The following is a 26,918-nucleotide window of genomic DNA, read 5'->3' on the forward strand; positions in this document are numbered from 1 at the left end:
TGACGTGTTTTTGCGTGGAAAAGAAAAGGCAGCGCCGAACGGCTCCGGTCCTTGCCCTGCCCCTGCGCACGACACGTTTGAACCGGAACCCACCGCCACCGCTTTTGAGTTTTGACCTGACCCCAACCCAAACCCATTCTTTCCTGGCTTCCTCCTCTCTCTCGGGCTGCGCCGCGTTGCACCCTTTCCCAAGACATAATCTCCACAGACGACGACCAAAAAAAAAGGAAAAGGCAAAAGAAACCCACCTCCTCCCTTCCATTCCTTCCTTCCTTCCCTGGACACCGACGAGGGTTCCGCCGACCCGCCGCCGCCGCCGCCATCCATCCATTGACCGCGCAAGGTTCGCTCCGATTCCCCCCCTCCCCCACCGATCCGCCGTCCTCCGGCGCCATTGCCCGATTTGTCGATTAATTTTCGATTCGATTTATCAGGAGGAGGAGCGCAAGGGGAGGAGGACACCAATGACGTGGCTCCGCGCCGCCACGGGCGTGGCCCGCCACGCCGCGCGGCGGGCCCTCATCGCCCGCGCCACCGCCGGCACCACCCGATCCGCGGCCTTCCACACCACCGCGCTCCGCCGCAGCGCGGCCGCGGCGCCCGCGCCGCGCGCCGTCCCGCTCTCCCGGCTCACCGACAGCTTCCTCGACGGCACCAGCAGCGTCTACCTCGAAGAGCTCCAGCGCGCCTGGGAAGCCGACCCGGCCTCCGTCGACGAGTCCTGGGACAACTTCTTCCGCAACTTCCTCGGCCAGGCCGCCCCACCGCCGCCGCCCTCTCCGGGCAGACCATCCAGGAGAGCATGCAGCTGCTCCTCCTGGTCCGCGCCTACCAGGTGAACGGCCACATGAAGGCGGCGCTCGACCCGCTCGGCCTCGACGACCGCGCCGTGCCCGACGACCTCGACCTCGCCAACTACGGCTTCACCGCCGCCGACCTGGACCGCGAGTTCTTCCTCGGCGTCTGGAAGATGTCGGGCTTCCTCTCGGAGAACCGGCCGGTGCTCACCCTCCGCGAGATCCTCCGCAAGCTCGAGCAGGCCTACTGCGGGCCGGTCGGGTTCGAGTACATGCACATCCCGGACCGGGACAAGTGCAACTGGCTCCGCGACCGGATCGAGACCGCCATCCCCACCCCCTACCCCAAGGACCGCCGCCTCGTCATGCTCGACCGCCTCGCCTGGAGCACGCAGTTCGAGAACTTCCTCGCCACCAAGTGGGCCACCGCCAAGCGCTTCGGCCTCGAGGGCGGCGAGACGCTCATCCCCGGCATGAAGGAGATGTTCGACCGCGCCGCCGACCTCGGCGTCCACAACATCGTCATCGGGATGCCGCACAGGGGCAGGCTCAACGTGCTCGGCAACGTCGTGCGCAAGCCGCTGTCGCAGATCTTCAGCGAGTTTGCCGGCGGGACCAGGCCGGTGGAGGGCGAGGACGGGCTCTACACGGGCACCGGCGACGTCAAGTACCACCTCGGCACCTCCTACGACCGCCCCACCCGCGGCGGCAAGAGGATCCACCTCTCGCTCGTCGCCAACCCCAGCCACCTCGAGGCCGTCGACCCGGTTGTCGTCGGCAAGACGCGCGCCAAGCAGTTCTACTCCGATGACGCTGACAGGACGAAGAACATGGGCATTCTCATCCACGGCGACGGCAGCTTCGCTGGGCAGGGCATCGTGTACGAGACGCTCCATCTGAGTGCCCTTCCAAACTACACCACCGGAGGAACCATCCACATTGTTGTCAACAATCAGGTTGCCTTCACCACTGATCCAAGAGCTGGCAGGTCCTCGCAGTACTGCACCGATGTTGCCAAGGCTGTCAACGTCCCTATATTCCATGTTAATGGTGACGATCTCGAGGCTGTTGTACGTGTCTGCGAACTTGCCGCTGAGTGGCGCCAGACTTTCCATTCTGATGTCGTCGTCGATCTCATCTGCTACCGTCGATTCGGACACAATGAAATTGACGAGCCATCCTTCACGCAGCCAAAGATGTACCAGGTAATATATAATCCTAATGCTACAGGTTCTCATTACCTTGCACACTTTTATTACTGATCATTTCTGCATAGTTTGCTACCCAATGCAATATATACAGCTCAATGCCTGTTTCATTTTGAGCCTGTCCTCTATATTACCCTTTCTACCGTGTTCATGTTTGTGATCGTTTCTCCATAATTTGATACCCAATTCTATTTGTGTCATACTTGTGCTTTTTTTTTTCTCTGATATGTATGCTTTGAGGTTCTGGCACGCTGAATGTTTCTGATGAAAATTATTCTTTGGCAGGTCATTAAGAACCATCCCAATTCATTGAAGCTTTATGAGGACAAACTGCTTGGAACAGGCGAAGTCAGCAAAGAAGATGTTCAAAGGATCCACGACAAAGTGAACCGAATCCTGAATGAAGAGTTCGCTAAAAGCAAAGATTATGTTCCCAACAAGAGGGATTGGCTCGCAGCTTACTGGACTGGCTTTAAGTCACCTGAGCAAATTTCACGTGTCCGCAACACCGGGTAACAACATTAGCTGTGTTGATTAGTGTTATAACTCATGTCTCCCACAAATATATCATCCATCATCATTGAAATGCTTGCTTTGCAGGGTTAAGCCGGAGGTACTGAAACGTGTTGGTCAAGCAATTACTACTCTACCTGAAGGCTTCAAGCCCCACAGAGCAGTGAAGAAGATTTTTGAGCAGCGCGCTGCAATGATTGAAAGTGGTGAAGGTATTGATTGGGCTGTGGCTGAGGCCCTTGCCTTTGCAGCACTCATAGTTGAAGGCAACCATGTTAGGCTGAGTGGACAGGATGTGGAAAGGGGAACTTTTAGCCACCGCCATTCGGTTCTACATGACCAAGAAACTGGGGCCAAGTACTGCCCACTCGATCATGTTGTGATGAATCAAAACGAGGAGCTGTTTACTGTTAGCAACAGGTAAGTCTGCTCATGGAACTATTACTTGTATCATCATACTGATTGCTGTGATATTATCTAGACTTGTTAAGTTTAGAAGTTCATAAGATCATTCATGTTTCCCTGCTCTTTAGGCAGAAATTATGTTGGGTACTGTAGGAATGTTTGGCCTGTCTCCGCTTTGGACTATAATTGTTCAGTATAGGTTCTTCAAAACAATAAGCTCTAGTATTTCCTTGACTGTCCTTTAGACAAGATTGGAGGTTCTATATCGGTTCTTTGTAGGATCGTTCGGCCTATCTCTCCTTTGAAATATAACTGTTCAAGTATAAGTTCATTAGAACAATAAGCTCTAGTTTTACTTACTGCCTTGACTGTCAACTTAACTTTCTTAAGTTGTCGCCTTGCATATGCAACCTTGGAACATTCCTACATTGTTTTGAGATAGGTCCTGTTTTACCTGTAATAAGTTTCAACTTGAATACGAAGTATGATTTGATTTTCTTGGGTTTGAGGACAAGAATTTGCCTTTTTGCAGTTCGCTTTCAGAATTTGCTGTTCTTGGGTTTGAATTGGGTTACTCCATGGAGAATCCTAATTCACTAGTACTCTGGGAAGCTCAGTTTGGTGACTTTTCCAATGGTGCGCAAGTGATGTTCGACCAGTTCCTGAGTAGTGGAGAGGCAAAATGGCTGCGCCAAACTGGCCTTGTTGTTCTACTGCCTCATGGTTACGATGGCCAAGGTCCTGAACACTCCAGCTCCCGTTTGGAGCGCTTCCTTCAGGTAATTTGCAGGACATAATTTTACCTGTCTTTTCTATATCATGCGTGCAATCAATGCTGTCCAGTCAGAAGCAGCCTCCTGCTTTGTGTCCTTGTTCTTTGATAGCTTTCTAGCATGCTATAGTTGTTTGTTGAGTTGAGAAGAAAATATCCTGTCAGTAATAAAGAAAGAACCATATGCTTTACAACTTCTGATAGCTCGAGTTATTATGGTGATGGTTTGGCATTCTAAATTTTCCATAACTTCTGGATGTATGGTATGCTTGGTTCTTTAATGTTTTGTTGCTTACTAGAGATTATCAATTTGCTTCACAGATGAGTGATGACAATCCTTTTGTCATCCCTGAGATGGACTCAACACTTCGCAAGCAGATACAGGAGTGTAATTGGCAGGTTGTGAATGTGACAACCCCTGCAAACTATTTCCATGTGTTGCGTCGTCAGGTTAGTTTTTTCCACTATGCCAAAGTTTTACTAGGCACCAGTATGTGGGTCACTAGCATGAATTAATCCTTGCTTGTCTGCGGGATCTAGATACATAGGGAGTTCCGGAAGCCGCTGATCGTTACAGCCCCCAAGAACCTACTTCGGCACAAGGAGTGTAAATCCAACCTTTCTGAATTTGATGATGTTGAAGGCCACCCAGGATTCGACAAGCAAGGAACACGTTTCAAGCGTCTGATAAAGGACCGTAACGATCACAAGGAAGTCGAGGAGGGTATCAACCGCCTTGTATTATGCTCTGGGAAGGTATGTGTTTGCTTTTAACAAATCAAGCCAAATGAGTTACCAGTTCAGTGCTAATATGAACTTCCTTTGAAATTACCATATTTGCAGGTGTATTATGAACTGGATGAAGAGCGGAAAAAGACTGAGCGCAATGATGTTGCTATTTGCAGAGTCGAGCAGCTTAGCCCATTCCCCTATGACCTTATCCAGAGAGAGCTAAAAAGATATCCAAGTATGGTTCCTTTTCTCAAATAATTTAATCCATAGCATGCATTAACAATGTTTCCATGTAGTTCTTTATAATTATAACATTGTTATGTAACTTATGTTGTGGCATTGCTTCTTTCACAGTGAGCTTTAGTTTTGTTGCACCTGTATTCCTGTAACTATATGCCTGTAGAACATGATAGTAGAACATTATTTTAGCACTTGTAGATGGCACCACACCTCGCTGGGTGCTGAACAGGTAGGAGGACACCACTGCTGGGCAACTAGCAGTTGTTGTCCAAGCTGTTATGTGTCTTGAGTATATTTTGTTGTACAACTATTCATGTTTGGCTCTATGTACGCAGATGCGGAGATCGTCTGGTGCCAAGAGGAGCCTATGAATATGGGTGCATACACCTACATCTCCCCTCGCCTGTACTCGGCCATGAAGTCCCTTGGGCGGGGATCTTTCGATGACATCAAGTACGTGGGCAGGGCACCATCGGCTGCCACAGCCACTGGTTTCTTGACCGTTCATGTGCAGGAACAGTCAGAGCTAGTGAAGAAAGCATTACAGCCAGAGCCGATCAAGTTCCCCTGATGGAAACTGTTTGCAACGTAACTCTTTCGAGGCTCAAGTTGTCAAGCCTGAGCACACCATCTTAAAGTTTTGGTCTGTAACAAGTTCTTTTTTCTCTCCGTTTTTCTTTGAGGCGTTTCGCTCTGAAGGTCGTGAATAATCAACTCTTACTGAACCTTCTTGCTGTTGAAAAGGTGTGAGACCTATCTCAACATGAGCAACAATTTTGAATCGTTATGCTAGTTTTACTGACTGTATGGTGATATGTCCTTGTTTTCCTCGGGAAGCTATCTGGACAAATATTACCGTTCTGAATATGAGCAATAACATCGTGTGGTTCTACTCTATAGTCCTGTATTCTTCCATGGATGGTTCATAGTACGCGTTTACAGCAATATTGTTTCCGATATGTCTGGCAATTTGCAGCTGTGCATCTTATGAGGTGACACATTGCGTTGCCAGTTGATTCATTTCTGAAGAAACTAATGATCGATTGGTGTTTTTGAACTTACATTTTTGGAATGTAAAAAATTAGTGAAGCAAGCCAGGTAAAAGCTCAGGCTTGGCTTAAGAATCCAGCGCCTGGCGGGACTCGATTCAAGCTCCAACTAAAGGCAAATCTGCTTAGTATCTGTTGCAGTACAGGGATAAATGCATACAATTCCCAGCGAGATTTCATTCCTCTCTGCACAATATTTCATCATCTTTCTTGCAATCACTCGAGGCATCTTACAGCTACAACACTAACAACTGCTAAAATATATTCTACTGAAAATATAACCTAGTTTGGCTATCCTGTAGACTGTAGTGCACTACAGAACACGAAGTCAGATTTGGCCATCCTGTCCGCCAAGGTAATCCCAAGCAGCATTCAACCTATCTACCTCTTGGATCCAATATTTGTGAGAAAACTGTTGTTCCTGCGGTGGCATCAGTCACATCACCAACAATGCTGCAACCCTCATCCACAGCATCACCGCCCGCACGACGAGTCCGACCTAGAAATCCCTGAGCGCCATTTGTGCCGCTGCTGCTCGCTTCACCGGCAGAGCGTAGAAACGACTCCTGCTGTTGAAGGGCACACTCCAAGTTCCACAGCACGTCACCCATCGTGGGCCTATCGACGCCGTACTCCGCTAGGCATTTCTCTGCGGTTTCGCCAAACTTCCGAAGCGAACCAATGCTGACGCTGCCCACAAGGCGGGGATCCATGAGCCTCTCCAATTGGCCAAGCTTCTGCCATTTCATCGCCCAGTCCACAATGTTCACCTGTTCGCGAGGAAGGGCCGGGTCGATGGCAGGCCTAGCGCAGAACACCTCCATGAGGACGACGCCGAAGGAGTACACGTCCGACTTGTCAGTCAGCTGCTGCCTTCTGAAATAGTCGGGGTCGAGGTAACCGAAGCTACCTTTCACCGCAGTGCTGACATGTGCCTGGTCAATAGCCGGTGCTGACATCGATAGTCCGAAATCTGAAACCTTGGCAGACAGATTGTGGTCAAGGAGGATGTTGGTGGTCTTCACGTCTCGATGGATGATCGTCTCGGAGACTCCTGTATGAAGGTAGTGCAGACCCTTTGCCGCCCCAATGCAGACCTTGAGCCTCTGCTTCCATGATAGTGCCGGGAGGGCAGAGCCGTACAGGTGCTCCCGGAGAGGTCCGCCTGCCATGAACTCATAGACCAGCACCATCTCACCGGCCTCATGGCAGTACCCGATGAGGGACACTAAATGGCGGTGCCGGAGCTTGGATAGCATTTCGATCTCGGTGCGGAACTCCAGCAGGCCTTGCTGTGACCGAGGGTTCCCCCGCTTAACCGCAACCACCGTGTCGTTCCACAGAACCCCTTTGTACACCTTGCCAAATCCGCCGACGCCTATGACCAAGCCCTCGTTGAAGTTGCTGGTCGCCTGCATTATCTGGCTGATGCCGAGAGAAGGCCCCGAGGATGGGCAGCTTCTAGCTGCTGAAACGTTGGACGCAGAGATGCCAGTGTGCGTGTCAAGGCCTATGGAGGAGGACGGCTGTCTAGCGAGAGACCGGTGTTTCTCCTTTCCCTTCCGGCGGCGCCTCAAGAACAACAGCATGCCCACAATGCAGATGATGAACATTGCTCCACCGGCAGTCACAGCAGCGATTACTGCAACCTTCTTCTTGCGCGCCTTCAACCCTGGCTGAGCTGCGGTGAGGGCATCCACACGGCGCACGGTCTCCTGGTCGCCAAGCTTCATGATCTCGACGCCATTGAGGATGGCATTCGGCTGAGAATAGGACACACGGGGAGGCCCAACCTGCAGCAGGATCCTCCCCAGTCCCGGCGGGACAGCAACGACGAAATCCACAAAATAGGCATCGAACAAGCCGAGGGTGCCGGACAAATCGAAGCTGCTGAGCACGGTGTCGTTGTTGAGGTAGACGTCGAAGACGAGGTCCGTGGAGTTGCGGCCGACGATGTCGCAGAAGTGCAGCCTGACGGAGTAGCGGAAGCCCGGGTCGACGGGGAACGCCCACGACAGGTTGAAGCGCTGGCTGCCGACGCGGGCGTCGGCCATCTCCTGCGCCTGCGCGTACACGGCGGCCGGGGCGGCGTACGGCGGGGCGGCGCCCTGCGGGTAGCGGACGCTGGCCGGGTCCACGGAGACGGGGCTCGCGGCGGCCGCGTTGAGGAGGTAGGCGGCGTCGCTCTCCCAGAGCCGCCAGAGGGAGTCGTTGAGCGAGGACGCCGCGCCGTGCGCGCCGGCGTTGACGCGGTAGAAGGTCTCGGCGAGGCGGAGTGGGTTGAACGGGAGCGGGAGCAGGGCGTTGGGGGCGGGGAAGAGCTCGACGGCGTTGAGGAGCGCGAGCGAGCCGGGCCGCGGCGAGAAGCGGAGGCGCAGGAGGCCTCCGCCGCGGTGCGGCAGCAGGTACTCGCGGTAGTTGTAGCGGCCCCAGGCTGCGGGAGAGGCCGCACGGGAGTCGGAGATGAGCTGGAGGTCGCCTGCGGCGACGGCGAAGTGGGCGGATTGGAGTAGGTGGAGGCGGAGGAGGAGGTGGCGGTGGGGTGAGCGGGGGACGGGGAGAGAGTAGGTTGCGGCGGCGGAGAAGACGCGCGCCGTGGAGAAGAGAGGCGGAGAGGCCGCGGTGGTGGTGGTGGTGGTGTGGGAGGCGTGGGCCGGGGAGATGGAGATGTTCGAGTCCGGGAGGAAGACGCGGCCGTCGGGGAGGGTGATGGGGGCGGCGGCGCCGCACGCGATGAGGAGCGGGTCGTCGCCGGCGGTCACCACCGCCGCCACAATGTGGAGGAGGAGGAGGACCAAGCCGCCGCCGGCGGCGGCGGCGGCGTAGATGGCGGCCATGGCGCAATCTCTCACTCACTCCTCCACATTGCCATCTCAGTCACCGAGCTGCTGAACTGCACATGGAACCTGTTGGGCCCGGCCCAGCCCAAAACCCAAACCAGACCCAAACCGAGCCCAACCTGAGAAAGACAAGGACGCGAACGGTGGCCCGCGCGAGGCGCGACGGCGACGGCGACCCAGCACGATGCCGCCGCTGGCCGCCGCCGACGCGTTCCTGGTCCTCGACTTCCTCGCCGGCAACCGCCGCGTTCCACTCCCCGCCTTCTCCGCCCTCGTCGCCGCTCTCCCGTCCGTCGCCGGCCACACCTCCCACCGCCTACGCAAAAGCGTCGGGCTCCGAGCCCTCGACGCCGCCCTCTCGGACCCCGCCTACGCCGACCCCTCCGCCCTCCTCCGCAGGGCGCGGGCCGTCCTCGCCGAACCCGACCTCGCGGACTGCTTCCCGGACAACCTCGCCGTCTGCGATGACCTGCCCGCCCTCAGGCGGCTCGTCGACGCCGAGTGGACCAGCCTCCCTCCCTCCGTGCTCGAGGCCGCCGCCGACCGGATCGTCGGCGACGGAGCCCTCCACACGTGGGCCAAGGCCGACCAAGACACGCGCGGAAAGCTTCGTGTGCTCGGTGAGCCTCGCCTCGCCGTCCCTTCCTCTACCTCAGTTACCCTAGGAATTTCAAATCTCAGAATTTCCGTGGATCTCGCATTGAAAATTTGAAATAGCTCCAAAGCAACATTTTATTAAACGAATTTTGGTTGGTTAATGCAGTAGGTGAGTCCACGGAGCGTGAGATTTTAGGCAAGCTTGGGCAAGACCCAGCCCCCAATGCGCCCAGCACGAGCGGCGGTAACGAAGCCGGTAGTGCTCAGCAAGAGGATGAATCCCAGCTTGGTAGGGAAACTGGAAAGGCTAGTCATGTTCAGGAGGATTGCACCCGACTCCAACAAGAGCCAGTAGAAAGAGCAGCGGATGTTCGACTTCCTGAGAAGCCGGTAACAAGGGCAGCAATCAGAGGCAAGGACAAAGCTTCACCTTCTCGTGTCACCGGAGAGATTGCCCCTGGCAGTGACAAGAGCCCTCCAGTAACGAGAGGTTCTAGGCCTAGTCTCACGGAGAGGAATCCTACTTCAAGCGTTTTTGAGGTGATAATTTTCTCTTTATCTCCTATGATGTTCTGGTATTAAGATGCAGTATCGTGAAGATTATATGCTCATTAGAGTAGTCTCATATACTCGTAGCATATAAGTAGTATTTAAATTACCCTGCTTCTAGCAACTTTGGTGTGGGTAATGTATCAACATTCTTAGATCTTCATCTTCGATGATAATAAACCCCACGTTTCGGCGTGAATGTTGCTGTCTTGTTGTGTACTGCTCTCCCAACATTTTGCTAATTATCGCTTCAAGGGAACAATTTCGTTAACTGCTCCTACTTGTATCTTCTCTGCAAGGGGTGATCTAGTGAATTTAATGCCTGTTTTATCAAAGTATAATCCCTGCTATCTGTAGATTCTTTTTTACTAGTACCAGTTTAAGTGTACAAGTGCACGTAAAATTCCATTTAGTTTTGATCTTCTTCAATGTTGTTTTTCTGCAAGATTGAGCAAGATCCATCTGGGTTTCCTCTAGCTGATAAAGCGGCTAATGCACCCAGCACGAGCGGTGCTAATGAAGCCAATCGTGCTCAGCAAGATGATGGAGTTCATCTTGCTACAGAAAATGGCAAAGCTGACCATGTTCAAGAGGGCTGCGCTCGACAACAAGAAGAGCCAGTAGAAAGATCAACGGATGGCCGACTTCCAGAAAAGTCGGTAACAAGCAAAACAATCAAAGGCAAGGACAAGGCTACACCTTCTAATGTTACTGGAGAGATTGCCCCTGACAATAACAAGAGCCATCCAGTAACAAGTTCTAAGCCTAGTCTCATGGAGAGGAATCCTACTGCAAGTGCTTTTGAGGTGATAATTTCCACTTCAGCTCTTATCGATGTTCTGGTATTAAGATCCGGTATCATGAAGGTTGCACGTATTAGGGCACTCTCATATGATTAGAGTGCTCTCATATAGCATATAAAATTATCCAGCTTCTAGCAACTTTGTTGTGGGCAATGTATCAGCGTTCTTAGCCCTTCATCTTTGATGATAAAAAAAAATCAAAATTTGGTATAGATGTTGCTGTCCTGTTGTGCATTGCTCCCTCTACATTTTGCTAATTACCAGTTCAGTAAAACACTGAGTTAATTGTTATACCGTTTTCTGCAAGGGGTGGTCTAGAGATCTCCTGTTTGTTTCATCAAAGTAGCCCCTAATGATTAAAAATTCAACATTTCGGTATAAATGTTGCTGCCTTGGTGTGTATTGCTCTCTCAGCATTTTGGTAATTACCAGTACAATAAAATACTTTGTTAATTGTTATGCCCCGATTTGTATGTTCTTTGCAAGGGGTGATCTAGCTGATCTCATATGATCTTTATCAACCCCTGATATTGGTTGATTAGAAATTACAAATTTAAAGAATCACATAAATGCCTGATCACACGTGAGTTACAGACTTTCCACAATATTCATTAAGAAGCCTCATTGAAAATGCACATGTCTGGTTGTTGGCTTGTTTTACCAGTTTAAGTATGCTAGCGCACAGATATTTCCAATTTAGTTTTCATAGTCTTGAAGATTGCCTTTTGGGTGCAATATAAAGGTAGCACCTATATATGTATGCAGTATTCTGATGGTATGTCGTCATCCTGTAAATGTAGTGGGATGATTCAAGCGACTCTGACCCTGGAAGGCCGCCACATAGGCGCCAGCTACCCACTTATGAAATGAAGCGGAGACCCCCACCTACATTTCCAAACAAAAGAAGAAAGAGGTGGAGCGAGATAGAAGAACAAACCTTGATAGAAGGGGTTGAAAAGTACTATCTTTGTTTTCCCCACTCTCACATTTTATATTGAAGAAGTTCCTGAAAGAAACCCTTGTTTTATTTGCTTCCTGATGATGGTATTTACTGATTTATTTCCGTCCGCTGCTGATGTGTGCAGGTATGGCAAGGGAAGCTGGAAAGACATCAAAACCGCGTACCCTAGAGTGTTTGCAGACAGATCACAGGTATGCATTCTACCTTGACAGCATGACCATCTCCAGTCCATAAACCTGAAAAATCATAATGTTCTTTCTACGCGCAGGTTGATTTGAAGGACAAGTTCAGGAACATGGAGAGGCACACCATTAATTAATTAACGTCGTCTGAACATCGAAAGCCATGCAGCCGGTAGATAGCTTTTGCACCAGCAGGCGTATATATAGGTGGTCCTACGAAGGGCATGAGATATCTTGGCCTTCTGGTTAAGAGAGGCCAGCTCAATGATGGTCCGGTGTTGTTTGTAAGTAAGTTACTGATGAGGTTTCTTATGATGATGATGATATGTGCCTGGCTCGAGTCTGTATTTCTTCTTCTCTTGGTGTTGTCGCTGATGCCAAATCTTTTCTTGGAGGGCTGGCAGACGTCTGCGTCATCTGGTGGGTGGGTTATTGTCGGTGTGGTAGATTTGGATGATCAGAATTAGATCCACCTGTTGGTCTGGCAGAAAATGCGTATCCTAATTAATTTGTAGGTGCAGATGTACAACTTTTGCAGCAGATTACTGCGGCTTAAGCGTGAGAAGGGACGGCTTTGGCATGGATCCCATGAGAGGGCCGAGGATGCATGTGATCGACGTGTTGACGTTTCTGTTGCTCTCCTGTTTAGTTAGTTGTACCAATCAAAAACCGTCTGTGGACCGTGCTTGCAGCGTTAACGTACGTGCGCACTGCAGCCAGTTCAGGCGGATAGTGTGTATGCATGTGAGTCCAAAATGAATCAACATGATTGGGTACCTGGATTTTTTTTTAATTTGATGATTACAGCTCTGTGGCTGACCTCATGATGCTGCTAAGGTGCTTTATCTCTTTTGTTCATGGAGTATGAAACTGGATTGATCATTGCTGATTATGGATAGTGATGATGGGGAAGAAAAAGGTTGAGGTAAGGTCATTTTTATACGAGTGAATTGGAGATAACACCTGGTAAGACATGCAATGTTTAACTTTGCACCACCCGTGGTCGGATGGTTAGGAGGGCAGTGACACCCTCAGCCCACCGACAATCCCCATTTGACGACTAACACGAACGCTATCCTCCGAACACGTACCCCTCTCTGTTCTATTGGTAGTTATTGGCCAAGCCCACTTCACCTCCACGATGGTTCTAGGAAGAAGAGAACCACGTGGCCAACCTCGTTGGAGATGGGGATGATGTGGTTGGCTGCGGCGTTGCCGGTGAAGGTGAGGCCGGGAACTTAGGGTTAGGGTGCAGGTGTGGGAGCTTAGGGTTTTTGGGAGACGGACCTTGATGGCGGCAAAACTTTGGGTTTTAGGGTGCAAGGGGTCATCGAAGTTGGAGATGGGGGCGGGGTTTAGAGGGAGGCCAGGTGCAGCGATGGACCGGCACTGTGCATCAGTTGAGTACTTTGCCACCGATTCATACGAGGCCCTAGACGAGACTGCAGGCGTTCTCACACCCGTGGAAAGAGATTATTTAGCCATATATACCCAGAGATTTTTTGTGCTTATTTAGCCATATACGCAGAGTTAGAGGAAAATTTAATTTAATCACAAGTCACCCAGAGGTCGGACGAGGACCAACTGCCGATCAAAGACATAGTACAGGGGCTTAAGCGATAAATGCACAGTCACTAGCTTCTCTAGCGGCCACAGATTCAGGAGAGAGAGAAACCCAACAGAGCAGAGCACAGTTTCCTGCCCGTGCTCGCTCTCAGCAGCCGAGTTCCCTGTCTTGTCCGAAAGATCCCTGGCCCGGTGGCCCCTGCCAAGATGGGGGGAGCTCGCCGCGGCGGAGACACGGACGGCCTCCACTCCCGCCGCCGCCACCACCACCACCGCCCCAGCCACAATGCTCTCCCCAATCTCGCTGATGGTGCCGGTACGGTACACTTCCTTCCCAGCCCTCCTCGTCTCTTTTGCACTTTTCATCTTAGTTTCTCCTGAAATCTCAGGGCTCCTTCCGTTCTTGGATTTGCTCATGGATGCTACAATCCCGAGTTGGTTCCTTGTACTTTTTACTGCTTAGATTTCTCGAGATTTCGCTTTTTCCGCATTTGGGGTGCCAGCTTGGGATTCTTGTGACTCGCTCCCATCAACATTACCTACTGACAAAAAATAGTTTTGCTTTTCCCCTTTCTGTTTTCTTCCTGCTCCCTCCTCTTTGTTTCTGAAAACAATGGTGGTTTCTCGTGAGGAGAGTTGTAGTCAGGGTCGTCTTCTTGCATCAGGGAGGAGACAAAGACAAAATGGATTTCTGCTCCTGCCTGCCTTGACTTGCACACAAATTTTATTTCTCTTTGAGTTAAAATTCGTCTGTTCAAATCAATTCTGAGCAAATTCCGGGCCAATGCATGGTGATAAGCTTTGGATTCTTGGCTGGCACTTAAATTATTCCCACCAGATCACGCGAAACAAGCCTTATTTCATGGAACATGGCGCCATTCTCAAGGTCAAAAAAACCCTATATTATGTTAGAGCCCACATGTTCACGAAGCACTATGAAGCTTCGTTGACAATAGGGATGCGTATTCTACTCAGTAAATACAGTAAATTATCTCGTTAAACAAACTCGAGTTATTTTTTACTCCGTACTAGTTGTTGGGCCAGGTTACAATGTTGCAACTTGGAAGTAGTAAATTTATAGTACAAAAAGTTTTGTCTGGTCTTTGTGTCGGATCCAAGTTAACAGTACTACTACACGGTCATGGTAATGTACTATCCGTTGGATGGTTGGTCGTACATAGCTTGGTTTGCATCCTGATCCTTGTCGATCCACTCGTTGCTATCAATACCATGTACCCATCGGCTCTAAAATTTACAGGAAGATACAGTTGCTCGCATCAGCCCCAAATATAATCCATTCTTACCAGAGTCCAAATATATCAGCATAAACTGGCTCTTTATTGGATTTGTATCTCCCTTTTCATAATCATACCTCTATTGCAGATGTGTCGAGTGCCCCCCCTGCTTAATCTGTGCCTTTTTTTACTTTTGCCACTCTGAACTTTTCGTGTGGAGTTTATTCATCTGTATCTTTATCTTTGATTCAGGAGTTGGATCCTTGAGAAAACAAGGAGGCGAACCTGGGATGCATTCCAATTCCTTGGTGAGTGTTGCAGTTTTATCTTTAAACCTTCTTGCCTACAAAAGTCATATATCAATTAACTTAAATGTGGTAACCTTTTGCACAGCCTAAAATATAAGCGGAATTATTTCGTACTTTGTTTTGTAGCAAGTAGTAATAAGTTTAAGCATGTCAAAAATAAAAGAAATTCCATTTTTTATTTGCTCACATGTTTATTACAGAAACAATTTCTTGTAATGCGCAGATTTTGATCAAATGCTTCAGTCATTTCTCTGTTGTCTTTTGCTACTATAGCAATATCTTCATTTGTGGTTGCTATAACATTTCAAGAACGAGCTAACAATTCCAGATGTACTGTTTTGTTGTTTTCTCAGTTTGGTGGGAACAGGCTTTGTACACCTAAAAGGGCTGGTCGCACCCCAATGAAAATGTTAATAGATGATGAAGTCTCTAGATATGCCACTCCTAGGCATACAGTGCCAGGTATTGTAGGAAGGCTTATGGGCCTTGATGTAATGCCTTCATCTGGGGTGCATAGCCAAGATACATGCAATGGGAACCATTTACAGGGCATGTCACCTGGGAGCTGCAGCCATAAATCAGGGAATTGTAGTGACAAATATGCTCTGTCGGGAGATGTTCCACGCCGGACATGCACTGACGAGGTTCCAGAATTCAAAGATGTGTTCGAAGTAATGGAGACCACAAGAATGAAGAACCTAAACCGTAATACTTGTTTTGGACATGACAGGGTTAACAATGCTGACCTTAATTTTGTAAGGCAGAAATTTATAGATGCAAAACGGCTTTCCACTGATGGATCTTTTCAGAAATCGGAAGACTTCAATGATGCGCTAGAGGCATTGGTATCAAATAAAGATGTTCTCATGGAAATTCTTCAAGAATCCAACAATGTTGCTGCGAGTGATCTGTCCGGTCTAAGCTGTTCTCCATTGTCTGGTGTAAACCGCATCACACTATTAAAACCATCCAGAAGGAATAAGTTCATTGACGCAGACGTTGTCTATCCACCAGAAAATGACACTGAAAGGTGTTTCCGCACACCAAAAGAAGCAAAGCATTCTCCAAGGAAGCTCCATATTAAGCCCCATGCTCCCAAAGAAGAAACTGGTTCTTTGAGACAAAAGTTGTCTAGGTCAAGCTACAGGGATTGCATTGATAAGCGCATTTCTCCCACCCGGATTGTTGTTTTGAAACCATACCTTGATAAAACTCAGAACATGGAAGGAGCATTTCCACTCACTGATGACATATTTTGCTCTAGTGACAGAAGGATTGAAGCATGCCTAGATGATGGTATTCAAAGGCAATATGCAGAAGAATCCATGCCTCAGGCCTCCATAGCATATTCTGATGCACAACGCCATAGGGAAAAGGGGCCAAGAGAAATTGCTCGAGAGGTTTCAATGCAAATGAGGACAGCTGGCAGGGGAGGTGTAAGTGGGAAGCAGAAAGTCAGCCCAGATATTAGGACGTCTAAGCAGGATGAACAGGTTTCTTTACTGGCATCTATGGCTAAGCTAAAGACTTCAGCGGCATTGGAAAGATCTCCTGTTCTATGTGATTCTTTGGATGCTCCTTCCGTAGCAACTTCACCAACACATTCAAGTAAGAGATCCATTAGGAAGGAAGCAAAGAGACGCTTATCTGACAGATGGAAGGTGGCTCACCAACATCAGCATCCATCTCGAGAAGCAAATACGTTCAGCACACTTGGGGACATGCTTGCTCTATCTGATAAAGAGGTGTCAGAGCTTACTGCAGCAACTCGCCAGCAATGTCCAGAGGGAAAGTTACATAGGGATGTGATACCAGGATCATGTGGTTATCCTCTTGGTATAAGTAGCAATGATGGTTGGAAAGACGAGAACATATGTAACATATCAAGGTTGGAGTCTATTTCTACTTCATCCATCAACCGAAGGAGTCAGAACTTGACCAGCACAAAAGCAAGTTTCACACATGGTGAATCTTCTATGGTCGAGAACATCATCAGATCTGGGCCTTATGATTCTGAAGTTCTGCATCAGGACAGACAAAGGAGATCACTGATCAGAAGTTCAACATATCACTGTGATGAAAGTGACGTGCCATGTCTGGACAAAGTGGAACGTGAGATACATGTGAATTTTGAAGAACCAATTTACACTGCTGAAGTGCCAGAGCTATCTGAAACTGGAGGAAGACTTTTGCATGCTGGAAATTCTTGCCATAGTTTAGAATCTGAACGCTATTTAAATTACAGTCCTGCAGTTCCAAACTGGCAAGGTGAGGCTCAGTCTTCTGGACACAACAAGATTATTAACCAACACCAGGCATCCACAGTAGACGATAATCTTAGTCTTGGAGATTCTGCAGCTCAGGTATGTTAATTTGATGCTTGTCTCTGATAAGCATGGCTAAAGCATTCATTGCATATAGTATATGGACATGTGATTTCCCACCCCTCACTCCGGTATACTGAAGTTTGTGATTTGTCTAAGACTTACTAATCTATAGTACTATACTATATCCTTTCGAACAATGATCTATAAACTGATTCTTTCTGCTGCACCCAGACTGATGGGAATGAGCACGATCGATGTGAAGATAATCAAGCTCCATCCGATCATCTGACAGAATTAGTATCCGTTGTAAGTTCCAATGAAGACGATCACCCAAGTCCAGTGTCTGTCCTCGAATCTTCTTTGGACGCGGAAGACTGTTGTTCAGGAGGTTTCGAGAAAATAAGTGCAGATCTTCAAGGCAAGTGGACAATTTGTAAATCGCCAATTAATTTCCTACCACTCTTCACAGTTCAGATTACTGACTTGATTAATTTTGGCTGCTACAGGGCTCAGGATGCAACTTCGACTGCTCAAGATGGAGGCAGCAGGCGATGCAGATGAAACCGAGCTTGCTTTATTTAGTGACGATGAAACTGCTGCAAGTTGTGAACTAGAAAATGAAAGTGCGCCGACATCCTGCACTTTCTGGGATGAAGATGAAAGGGATTTTTCTTATGTGGTCAACATGCTCAACTGTCTAGGCATTCAGAGTGCTGAGCAGGATCTTCTACTCGATGCGCGCTGTTTATTGAGATCTCCCGCCTGCAGTGATGTGTATGATAATCTCGAAAAGAAGTACAGCAAGCTCATTCTGTGGCCGCAGTCTGAGAGGAGGCTCCTTTTCGATCTGACAAATGATATCCTTGTGGATACCATCACTTGTTTGACACAATGTGGCAGTCAAGGGTTGATGAGGAGGTGTCAGTTGAGCATGAAGTGGGGCAAGGAGGAGTTCGTCCAGGAGGTGTGGGAAAGGGTGTGCCGACAACGGCGAGAAACAGAATGCTTCCAGGAGGAAAAATTGATGGGTGTAGGGTGGCTGGACTGCGAGGATGTCACTGAGCAGATCGCAGCGGACTTTGGTGGTATGGTATGTGAGGATCTCCTGGAAGAAGCTATAGCTGACCTGAATCTGTCGAAGCATTTTGGTTAGGAAGGTGGTTTATTTCGCACACCGGAAATGTCAACAATTTGCGAGTTGTGTACAAGTAATGCTAGTGTTTTGTGCCTAGTTCTTATAAGAAAGAAAGTACTGCAGCTTACTTGTGCCTGCCCAGGCAGTGGCTGCTGTAAGCCTGTAACTGTCAGTGTAATAGTCCATTTCCTTCCATAGTGGTGATAAACAATGGTAAAAAATGTAATTATTATATATGCAGTAGCCTCTTTCTTCTGATTGATGTGCATTTTTTTTTATGAATTAGTAATATATATACTGGTGGGATGTTAATGTTGTAATAAGAAGTTTGTTTTGTTCGTTGTGCTGCATATTTGTTTGGTCTGTTTGGTTTTCCCAGTTCAGTGGGTATTCTAGTGCGCAAGGCATTTGAGTGCATGTAGTGACCGCATAGCGCAGTGGATTAGCGCGTCTGACTTCGGATCAGAAGGTCGTGGGTTCGACTCCCACTGTGGTCGCACGTTTTTTCATTTTAATATATTATTGCATTATCCAATGATCTATCTTAACATCGCCACCATCTCCTGTACGTTTTTAAACCTTTAATATATTATACATTATCCAATGAACTATCCTTTAATATATTATACATTATCCAATGAACTATCCTAAGGGTGTGTTTGGTTGAGCTTTAGATTCCTGAAAATCAGCTGTGGGGAATCTGCTGTGGAAAATCAGCTGTGAGCTGACAAATATGGGCAAGCTGAAAGTTGTTTGGTTGTAGCAACTGTTAAATGTGGATTCGATAGGAAATATCTGTAATGCCCCTGAGACCATGAGTGAATATTACCATGCTAATTGATCGCAGAACAATGATTTGTACACTGATAGACATGCAAATGATAATTTTGGGAAGGAAATTTACCATGTCTTAATATTATATATACATAGCTTACAAAGTGGTATCATAAGGTTACTCCGAAAGACATAACGATTACACAAAAGACATATGGTTCACAACATGATGTTCGCCATCGACGTAACTATATCCTATGTCGCTCTCGCAATAAGCAAAGCATTCGCTATCCTTCCATTCGCAATAAGCAAAGCATTCGCTCACACATGCTTGCACTTTCTTCCATTTGCTGGATCATGGCACCTCTGAAATGCAATGGTCAATATTAGCAACTTCCAACAAATCATTATGACAAGAAATAAAGACGTTAAGGTAAAAACATGGACCACTTACTTGAAGATGTTCATTCCACCATGCCTCATCACACTCTACTGTTTTCCTTGCATCATCCCATCCAAGACCAGTGGCAACATGTTTCAACTCCATAAAACAGGTGTAACTTCGCTTCAAATTGTCCCATTTATTCTTCAATTGAAAATGCTCTAATTTTTGCCCAGTTCTTTCAGCAAACTTTACTTCAAGGTTCTTCCACCCTACTTTATTAAAATGACCTAAGGGCCTATGCCCAGCCAGAACCTCATCTCTACATATGTCACAGAAATGTTTGACGGTTGTCTTATCCCATACAGCCTTCTCAGCCATACTTGACACATAGAAAATTCAACTGATTCAGCTATTATGCAACAATACCATAACACAATAAGCTGCAGAATATAACATCACAACTTGCAGAAAATGATAACACCACACAATGTATTACTCATGCTATTTTGCCTACAATTTGCAAGCAATATTCATACCATGTTCTATATAGCAGTAGCCAACCGAAATATACGCAGAGGACCAGCAGTACAAACATGTAACCCACGCTCACATACAATTTGCAAGATGCAACTCACAGAATATATAAGAAAAAACCGAAATATACATGGCCATGGATCAGGAAGAGGAGTGCTGGGAGGAGAGGAAGGAGGGGGGGACGAATACCTGCTGGTGGCGCTAGGAATCGGCGCGGCGGCGCCTTCTGTCGGTGCGGCGGCGGCGGGACGCGGCGGTCCGATCTGGCCAGGGGTCGGGGGTCGAGGCGAGAGGGATGCGACGGGAACGGGGCGAGGGGGGGGAAAGGCGCGTGGGGGAGCTCTGCGGCGGGGCGGCGCTCCAGTCGCCGGCGAGTCGCCGGACCGTGGCGGCTGGGCGGAGGAACCCTAGGCTCGCCTTGCCTGTGTTCGTACGGGCCGCGAGCGAGAGGAAAGGATGTGGAGGCCGAGTCGCTCGGGTGGGTTAGAAGAAACCGGCCAGTTTTCACTTGGGAATGGCATGGTGGGTAAATACCTGGTTTTTCATTGGACGCGAACGCAGTGAAATATGGGGTCTGGCCTACTTCCAAATTGCACTACCAAAATCTGCTGATTTTCCAGAATCTCTCTGAGGCTGGTACCCCTTTGGTTCAGATTTTGGCTTTCAGGTAGTGAATCTGGCCCAGAAATCACAACCAAACACAGCTTAAGAGCATCTTCACCGGCGGTCCCTATAAGGCGCAAAACGGGCGCGTCGGCGCCTCCGGCGGTCCCGATAGCGATTTGGGGACCGGGAGCAAAAATGGGCTCACGCCGCGCCGGTCTATATTATCCCTCCCTCCCCCGCCTCATTGGTGCAAAAATCTAAACCCTAGAAAATACCATAATGGTCGATTAGTGGGAGGAGGCGGCGCTACAGGCGGCCGTAGAAGTCGCGGAGGAGGACCGCATCTCGCAGAGTACGGGGCGTGAGAGGAGGTGGCGCTAGTGGCGACCGTAGATGCCTTTATCACGGACGAGCGACATGAACTAGAGGTGGCGCGGCGGCGCCGGGAGGAGGTGCGGCTGCAACGGGAGCGCCGGTGGGAGGTGCGCCAGCAGAAGGAGTGGGAGCAGCTTGTGCTGCGGCGGTCGATGCGAGAGGAGCAGCAGCGTCAAGATGAATTCTACAAGCGGCGACGTTTGGCGGAGATGCAGCTCCGCCTACAGAGGCAGGAGTTGGATCACCATCCGCGGCGGGAGGAGCTGGAGCGGCAGCTGCGTCAGGAGGCGGTGGCCGCGGATAGATCCGCCTACTTGACGTTCATGGCAGAGAGAGCAGCGGGAGATCGACGATGGGGGAGCAGCGGAGAGAGCAGGACAGAGAGCTACGGGCGATCGTCCACCTCCATAGAGCCGGATGGCCAGTAGGTAGTAGGCTTGAGATGAAGCAGGTTTCACATGTCATCCGGGGTGGAGGAGTGAATAATGTTTTACTCGGATTTGCCCAAAAATATTATTCATTCCTCGATCCTAAATGACATTAAAATGAAACTACAAGTATAAACATTCAGTTTATGTAAAAAACCTCCTATCGTGGCCGTCGGTTTGAGGGCGCCGGTGTGGAAACAACTCCCTCAAATGAGGATGCGCTGCCGGCGCCCCCCATACGGAAGTGCTGACGCCTCTACCGACGAGTATTTGGGGGGCGCCGGTGGAGATGCTCTAACATCAGCATCATCTCCATCTAAAACATCCACCTCGATCCCCTTATAGTTCGCGACTCATTAAATCCTACATGTTATTTAAGCGTTATTTGTATGATTGTGATTGACAACTTATTTTTATTTGGTGTTAAGATTATATTTTCAGATTGTGTTGTAATTCGTATGTCACTGATCCATACCATGTTTCACGTCGTGAGTAGATACCCATATTCCTAAGGGCATAGGACGAATTGACAGTGATTTGTACATAATATGCAATGATTATTTGGTCAAATTTTATGTTATATGTGGTTCTATGATGGTGGTATGCGAATGTCTACTTCGTAATATTTCACCTATATGGGCTCATCATGTTGCACTTTAATGCAATGAAGAGGGTTCGAAGGGATGGACTGATGTAAACTGTAATCCCTACTTTGAGTTGCATTAGAGGATTTAACATCGGAAACCCATGAACTAACTGCTATGGCGGGACATTTATGTCTTAATGATTCCTGTGTTGTCTCATGAAAATGGCCATAGGACACATCTTAAGGCTGGGTTGTATTTGCTCATTCACTTGGCTGCATCTAAAACTTGACAAGATACTTACCAAAAAATTCCATGCTAAGTAAATTCATGCCGTCCGTGTGAAAGTTTGTCACATATAAGTACACAAACACTTGAGTTTATCCTCGTGTCGCATAGAGGATTGGACTCTCTCTCATAGAGAGCATTCCTTCATCATAATTTACTATTAGCAACTTAAACAATTGCAACCTATAAATCCAAAACACCAAAACAATGCATTTTTGTTGTTGTTTTACTTGTTAAATTTGTTAACCAATACCTTCAGCTCCTCGTGGGTTCGACAATATTTTTTATTAAAAAGTACTACAGTAGATCTTCTGCACTTGGGAGACACCAAAGTGGCTCACCATTTGCTAGCTGCACGGTGCGCCACTGCTACTCCTCCTAGGTGCGCCACTGCTATTTTTTGAAATTTGATCTAGATCTAGCACCATTATTTGTGATGTTTTTCTCATTATTTTTTCTCTTTTTTGTATTCTGAATTATTTGTCCCGTTCACCTAGCACCATTTTTTCACTCGTTTTTGTTCTCCGAATTAAATGGAACGTGGGAGAGGACGAAGGAGACTAGGTTGGAGAGGAGAGGAGAGGAGAGGATGGATGATGGATGAGAGGAGAGTATGGAGGAGAGGACTGCTAGAGAGGAGGGAGGGGCACTGGAGTGGTTGGAGGAGAGGAGGAGGAGAGGATGGAGAAGAGAAGGATGAGGAGAGAATGAGGTAGAGGAGGAGGAGAGGAGGACAACAGAAATGTGTGGAGGAGAGAAGAGTTAGGTGGATAAAAACAATGGGGGTAGGTGGCCAGCCGTTACGAATTTCTAAGGAGGGAAGGTTAGTACTGGTGCATCATGTCTTGGTGCGCCACTGCTATTTTTTTTTAAATTTCATCGAAATAAAAAACCTCTGAAAACTTCTATTCATTTTTTGATTTTTAGGAACATTTTCTTAGGTACATTTTCATATAAAAATCTTTTTCATCGGAGGTCGTATGCAAATTCTGGAGCCAGTTTACCGAAAGATGGCGCCATTTTGCAAAAAACCCGAAATTAATGTTTGTTAATTTTCCCTAACAATTAGATGACATAACACATGGTTGGCTCGATGGAATTCAATTTTTATTTTTTTAATCATAATCTTTTATTTTTTTCAAAACCAATGCCCAAAATCCCTAGCCCCCCTAAACATACATACCAGTGGCGCACCACACCGGTGCACTATGCTATGCTAACCTACGGAAGAAATTCCAATGGAGATACAAAGTCTATTATCTGACAAAGCATACTTGGGGAGCTTCGAAAAACTCTCATGTGGCCATCCTCAATGTAGCATCATCGAAGCCGAGCAGAGATTTGAAACCTGGCCGATCGGATATATGGATATTCAAGGTAGAAGTATAGAACACGTAGGGGGCCCTCAAGCGCGGCGACGTCTCCATCCGCTGGGAGCGGCAGCCGCCGCAGGTCCTTGCCGCTGGCTTGCATGGACGACAGTGGATCCCCATGAACGTCTGTGTTAGGTTCTCGTTTAACTAGTAACACACAAAAAAACATCCATTTGGAGTACTTTTGGTGACAAATAATTCATATTATGTTGGTCAAATAATTAGTTATAGTTTTACCTTCAATACGTGGTGGCCTTATAATATATAAGGACATAGGAAGTAATAATTTTAGGAGTCAGCCAACTCAGTCAACGCACCATAAGACCATTGTTATTCATCTCGATATATGTACAGCGACTGGAGCTGGTGGGTCAATGGACTGAGAGTAATCCAAGAAGAATCCGGTGACCGACATGCTGCAAAGGGTATATAAGAACAGAGGAAGTACTAAGTTTAGGGGTCAGGTAAGTGTCGACGCACGATAAGACCATCCTTATTCATCTCGATATATGTATAGCTACTAGAGCTGGTGGGTCAATGGACTGAGAGTATAATCCAAGAAGAACCTGGTGACCGACATGCTGCAATCAAGGGTTTAAGCAAAGGAAAAACATTTTAAGAAGGAAAAATATTTTAGGGGGTCAGCTAACTCAGTCAAAGCACCATATACCATTGTAATTCATCTTGATATATGTACAGCTACTGGAGCTGGTCATCAGATCAAAGGACTGAGAGTAATCCAAGAAGAATCCGGTAACCGACATGCTGCAATCAAGGGTTTAAGCAACAAAAAGAAGAGCATTTTAAGAAGGCAAAATATAGTGAGTGAGATCCACAAAAATTCATAGCTTCCCAGAGCATGGCATACAAATTATAGCAGAATCGAAGATAGACAGTACTTCCCTACTCTCTCTGTCCGCGAATAAGTGTACATCTAGGTTTTATGTTTAGTCAAACTCTTTAAACTTTGACCAAATATATAGCGAAAAGTAGCAGCATTTATGATACTAATTTAGTATCCCGAGATTCGTTTTGAAATATAGTTTCAAATTATACCAAAATCTCATGATATATGTTGCTACTTTTTTCTCCACGGTTGGTCAAAATTTAAAATGTTTGACTTAGTACAAAAGCTAGAAGTACACTTATTTGTGGACGGAGGGAGTACACACAAAGTCGACACACAAATAGTTGCTAGATCAAATATAGCAGGCCGATACACAAATAGTTTGTGGGACATCTTAAATAACTGGACAGACACATAAATACTTAACACCACTTATACATAGCTAATGGATACACAAATATTATCAGATAAGATAATATTTGCTCTTTAGCATGACCGACCAAGCAATGATAATCTCCACCTTGGAGTTGCCAAGGACACATTCAACTCGACTTGTGTTGCTAAGCTTGGGCCTCAACTTGACATGAGCGTGATCAGCAACATCACCGGACGGCGAGTAGGCTTGTATGACAACTTTCAGGCTTTCTTCATACTGTTCCGAGTAGTCATACTGTTCAGAATAGTCATACTGTTCAGAGTAGTCATCGCACTGATATATTGGTACAGAGACAACACACCTTCCAAGATCAAGGAGACCAGTGTCATACATAGGCAATTTTCCACCCGCGCAATCACGAGAATCAATCAACACAAACTGGCTGGAAGGGGGGGTCAACAATCTCAACATTGCCTTTGCTATCCATGACCGTAGCCTCGTGAGCAAGTGCGCTGCAATACACTCGGCCACCATATTTGAAAGTGCATGGGCCGCCTTCAACAACACAGACACTCAAGAAAGTGGCCTGAACTGAATCACCTAGTTGCTCCAGGCTTAACTCAGCTTTGCAAAGGCAGTTGCTAAAGTCAATAGTATCGAAACCATTGTAAGAGCAGGAGTAATTGGCACCTTGCTTCAGCAACAGTATGTCCCGAGACTCTGTTCTGCCCTTAAGCTTTAGCTCTATCTCAAATTTGACAGGGTCAACTGCAGAGACTGCCCGAAACGGGCCAAACAAGCCCAACGAGGGTTCCTGCAAGCACCACCAACCATCAACGTTACAACAGGGACAAAACATCTTACATTATGCAGGAGAGGTAATAGCAAAGGAAGGGAGGGAATACATACATCTCGGGTTACCAACTGGGCGCTTCTTCTCCTCCGCTCAAAGAGGATGTTGCGGTGGTCATCCACCTGGTCTCGCACTGCTACAAGACCATACACGTAGAGCGGCCAGCTCAACTCGCAACTCACAATCTTGAAGGAGAAGATCTGCAGGGTGGCCTCAGTGCTAACAATACCGAACGGGATCTGTCTGGGTGTGTGGTGGGCAAAGTACATGGACCTCAATGTGGCTGCACAACCAAATCAAGGCAAACAAGCGTGTAAGAAGAGATTAACATCCTAACATGAAATGGTACAGGGAAGGGAATCTGCATGTATATGGAGCAAATTAAACAAACACTTACTCCTCTGCTCAAATCTAACCCTGTACGAAAGTTCAATAGTTTGACTGTATTCGGCATACTCCTCCTCCTCCTGGTTCATCTTCTCCTTGTCCTCCATGGTGAGCTCAGTATCCTCCTCCATGGAGTACCGGTACTTGGGGGGCTTGGGGGTGATGGCATCTTCTCCTCGGACGCCAGGCGGCAGCACCTCTTCCCTACGGCGGACGCCATCAGCCATCGCCCTTCTTTCTTTGGTGGTTGAGATTGCTATACTCGCAAGCACTCGTCGGGAGTATTAGGGTTTGTGAGGAACGGCTGGGTTGGGATGCTTGCGCTTATATTCAGTCTCACGCAGCCCAGCACAGCACGGCCCGGCCCGCTCTGTCCGCCGCTTCACCGTAGAAGCTCGACGCCATCGCACCTCCTGCTTCCGCTCCGGCCGCCGCTTCCCCCTACGAGCTCGACGCTCTGGCGCCTCCTGATGGTCCTCGGGCTGCTAGTTCCTCTGTGAAAAACGTGAAACATCTCAAATTGAAAACACTGCCTATTGTCGTTCTTGGAAATTGCTCTATAAATATTGTACCGCTAACTCAAGACCAATTGTTTAGAACATGTCATGGTACTAAGTTCCTAGATCACCGTATCAGCAAATGGCTCCATATAATTTTCAGTTTCATGTAAGCATCAGGAATAGTTCAGAAATATATGCCTTATCACTGGATTCAGGGTAAATGTTCATCTCAAGTTAGCACGAATCAGACTCTTCAATCTTAACACTGCATTACTAACTGAAACTGCGTTAGACTACAGGACTAGAGCAACAGCTTATGCAAGTTTTCAGTGTTCATGAGTCGTGACACATGCTTCCTGCTTCCAGTATGAGCATATGAACAGTCCTAG

General features: G+C 47.8%; 5 protein-coding genes and 1 non-coding gene across 7 annotated transcripts; 4 read left to right on the forward strand and 2 right to left on the reverse strand.

The window, feature by feature from the left end:
• The first annotated feature begins 248 nt into the window (after nt 1-248).
• On the forward strand, nt 249-5,566 carry LOC124675555 (2-oxoglutarate dehydrogenase, mitochondrial-like). The gene is given in 10 exon segments (XM_047211637.1): nt 249-343; nt 435-759; nt 762-2,002; nt 2,291-2,517; nt 2,606-2,938; nt 3,456-3,702; nt 4,017-4,145; nt 4,236-4,451; nt 4,539-4,662; nt 5,003-5,566. Coding segments are annotated over 9 exon segments (3,048 nt in total). The 5' UTR covers nt 249-343; nt 435-464; the 3' UTR covers nt 5,239-5,566.
• Nucleotides 5,567-5,904: 338 nt separating this feature from the next.
• Nucleotides 5,905-8,364, reverse strand: LOC124673166 (receptor-like protein kinase THESEUS 1; the record flags this gene model as incomplete). Its single annotated transcript, XM_047209292.1, has 1 exon — nt 5,905-8,364. A coding segment is annotated over one exon (2,271 nt), but the record flags the coding sequence as incomplete, so codon positions are not given.
• Nucleotides 8,365-8,740: 376 nt separating this feature from the next.
• LOC124673167 (telomeric repeat-binding factor 2-like) lies at nt 8,741-12,472 on the forward strand. Its single transcript, XM_047209293.1, has 6 exons — nt 8,741-9,176; nt 9,320-9,693; nt 10,149-10,508; nt 11,306-11,463; nt 11,591-11,657; nt 11,735-12,472. The coding sequence occupies exons 1-6, from the start codon at nt 8,741-8,743 to the stop codon at nt 11,783-11,785; spliced, it is 1,446 nt and encodes a 481-aa protein (XP_047065249.1). The 3' UTR covers nt 11,786-12,472.
• Nucleotides 12,473-13,363: 891 nt separating this feature from the next.
• On the forward strand, nt 13,364-18,313 carry LOC124674621. Of its 2 annotated transcripts, none has more exons than XM_047210664.1 (5): nt 13,364-13,530; nt 14,702-14,757; nt 15,111-17,120; nt 17,316-17,502; nt 17,591-18,313. In XM_047210664.1, exons 1-5 carry the CDS (start codon nt 13,422-13,424, stop codon nt 18,235-18,237), a joined length of 3,009 nt encoding a protein of 1,002 aa, XP_047066620.1. In that variant the 5' UTR covers nt 13,364-13,421; the 3' UTR covers nt 18,238-18,313. The 2 variants fall into 2 exon arrangements, with proteins under 2 accessions (XP_047066620.1, XP_047066621.1); XM_047210665.1 differs by having other exon boundaries at nt 13,450-13,535.
• Nucleotides 18,314-18,642: 329 nt separating this feature from the next.
• On the forward strand, nt 18,643-18,716 carry TRNAR-UCG. Its single transcript has one exon. It is a non-coding gene; the product is annotated as a tRNA-Arg (tRNA).
• A 6,089-nt stretch (nt 18,717-24,805) lies between these two features.
• Nucleotides 24,806-26,155, reverse strand: LOC124669902. Its single transcript, XM_047206439.1, has 3 exons — nt 26,040-26,155; nt 25,699-25,925; nt 24,806-25,603 (listed from the first exon to the last, which is right to left on the reverse strand). The coding sequence occupies exons 1-3, from the start codon at nt 26,134-26,136 to the stop codon at nt 25,214-25,216; spliced, it is 714 nt and encodes a 237-aa protein (XP_047062395.1). The 5' UTR covers nt 26,137-26,155; the 3' UTR covers nt 24,806-25,213.
• Between the last annotated feature and the right edge of the window lie 763 nt (nt 26,156-26,918).

Source organism: Lolium rigidum, chromosome 7, assembly GCF_022539505.1.
Source record: "Lolium rigidum isolate FL_2022 chromosome 7, APGP_CSIRO_Lrig_0.1, whole genome shotgun sequence".
NCBI classification, from domain to species: Eukaryota; Viridiplantae; Streptophyta; class Magnoliopsida; order Poales; family Poaceae; genus Lolium; species Lolium rigidum.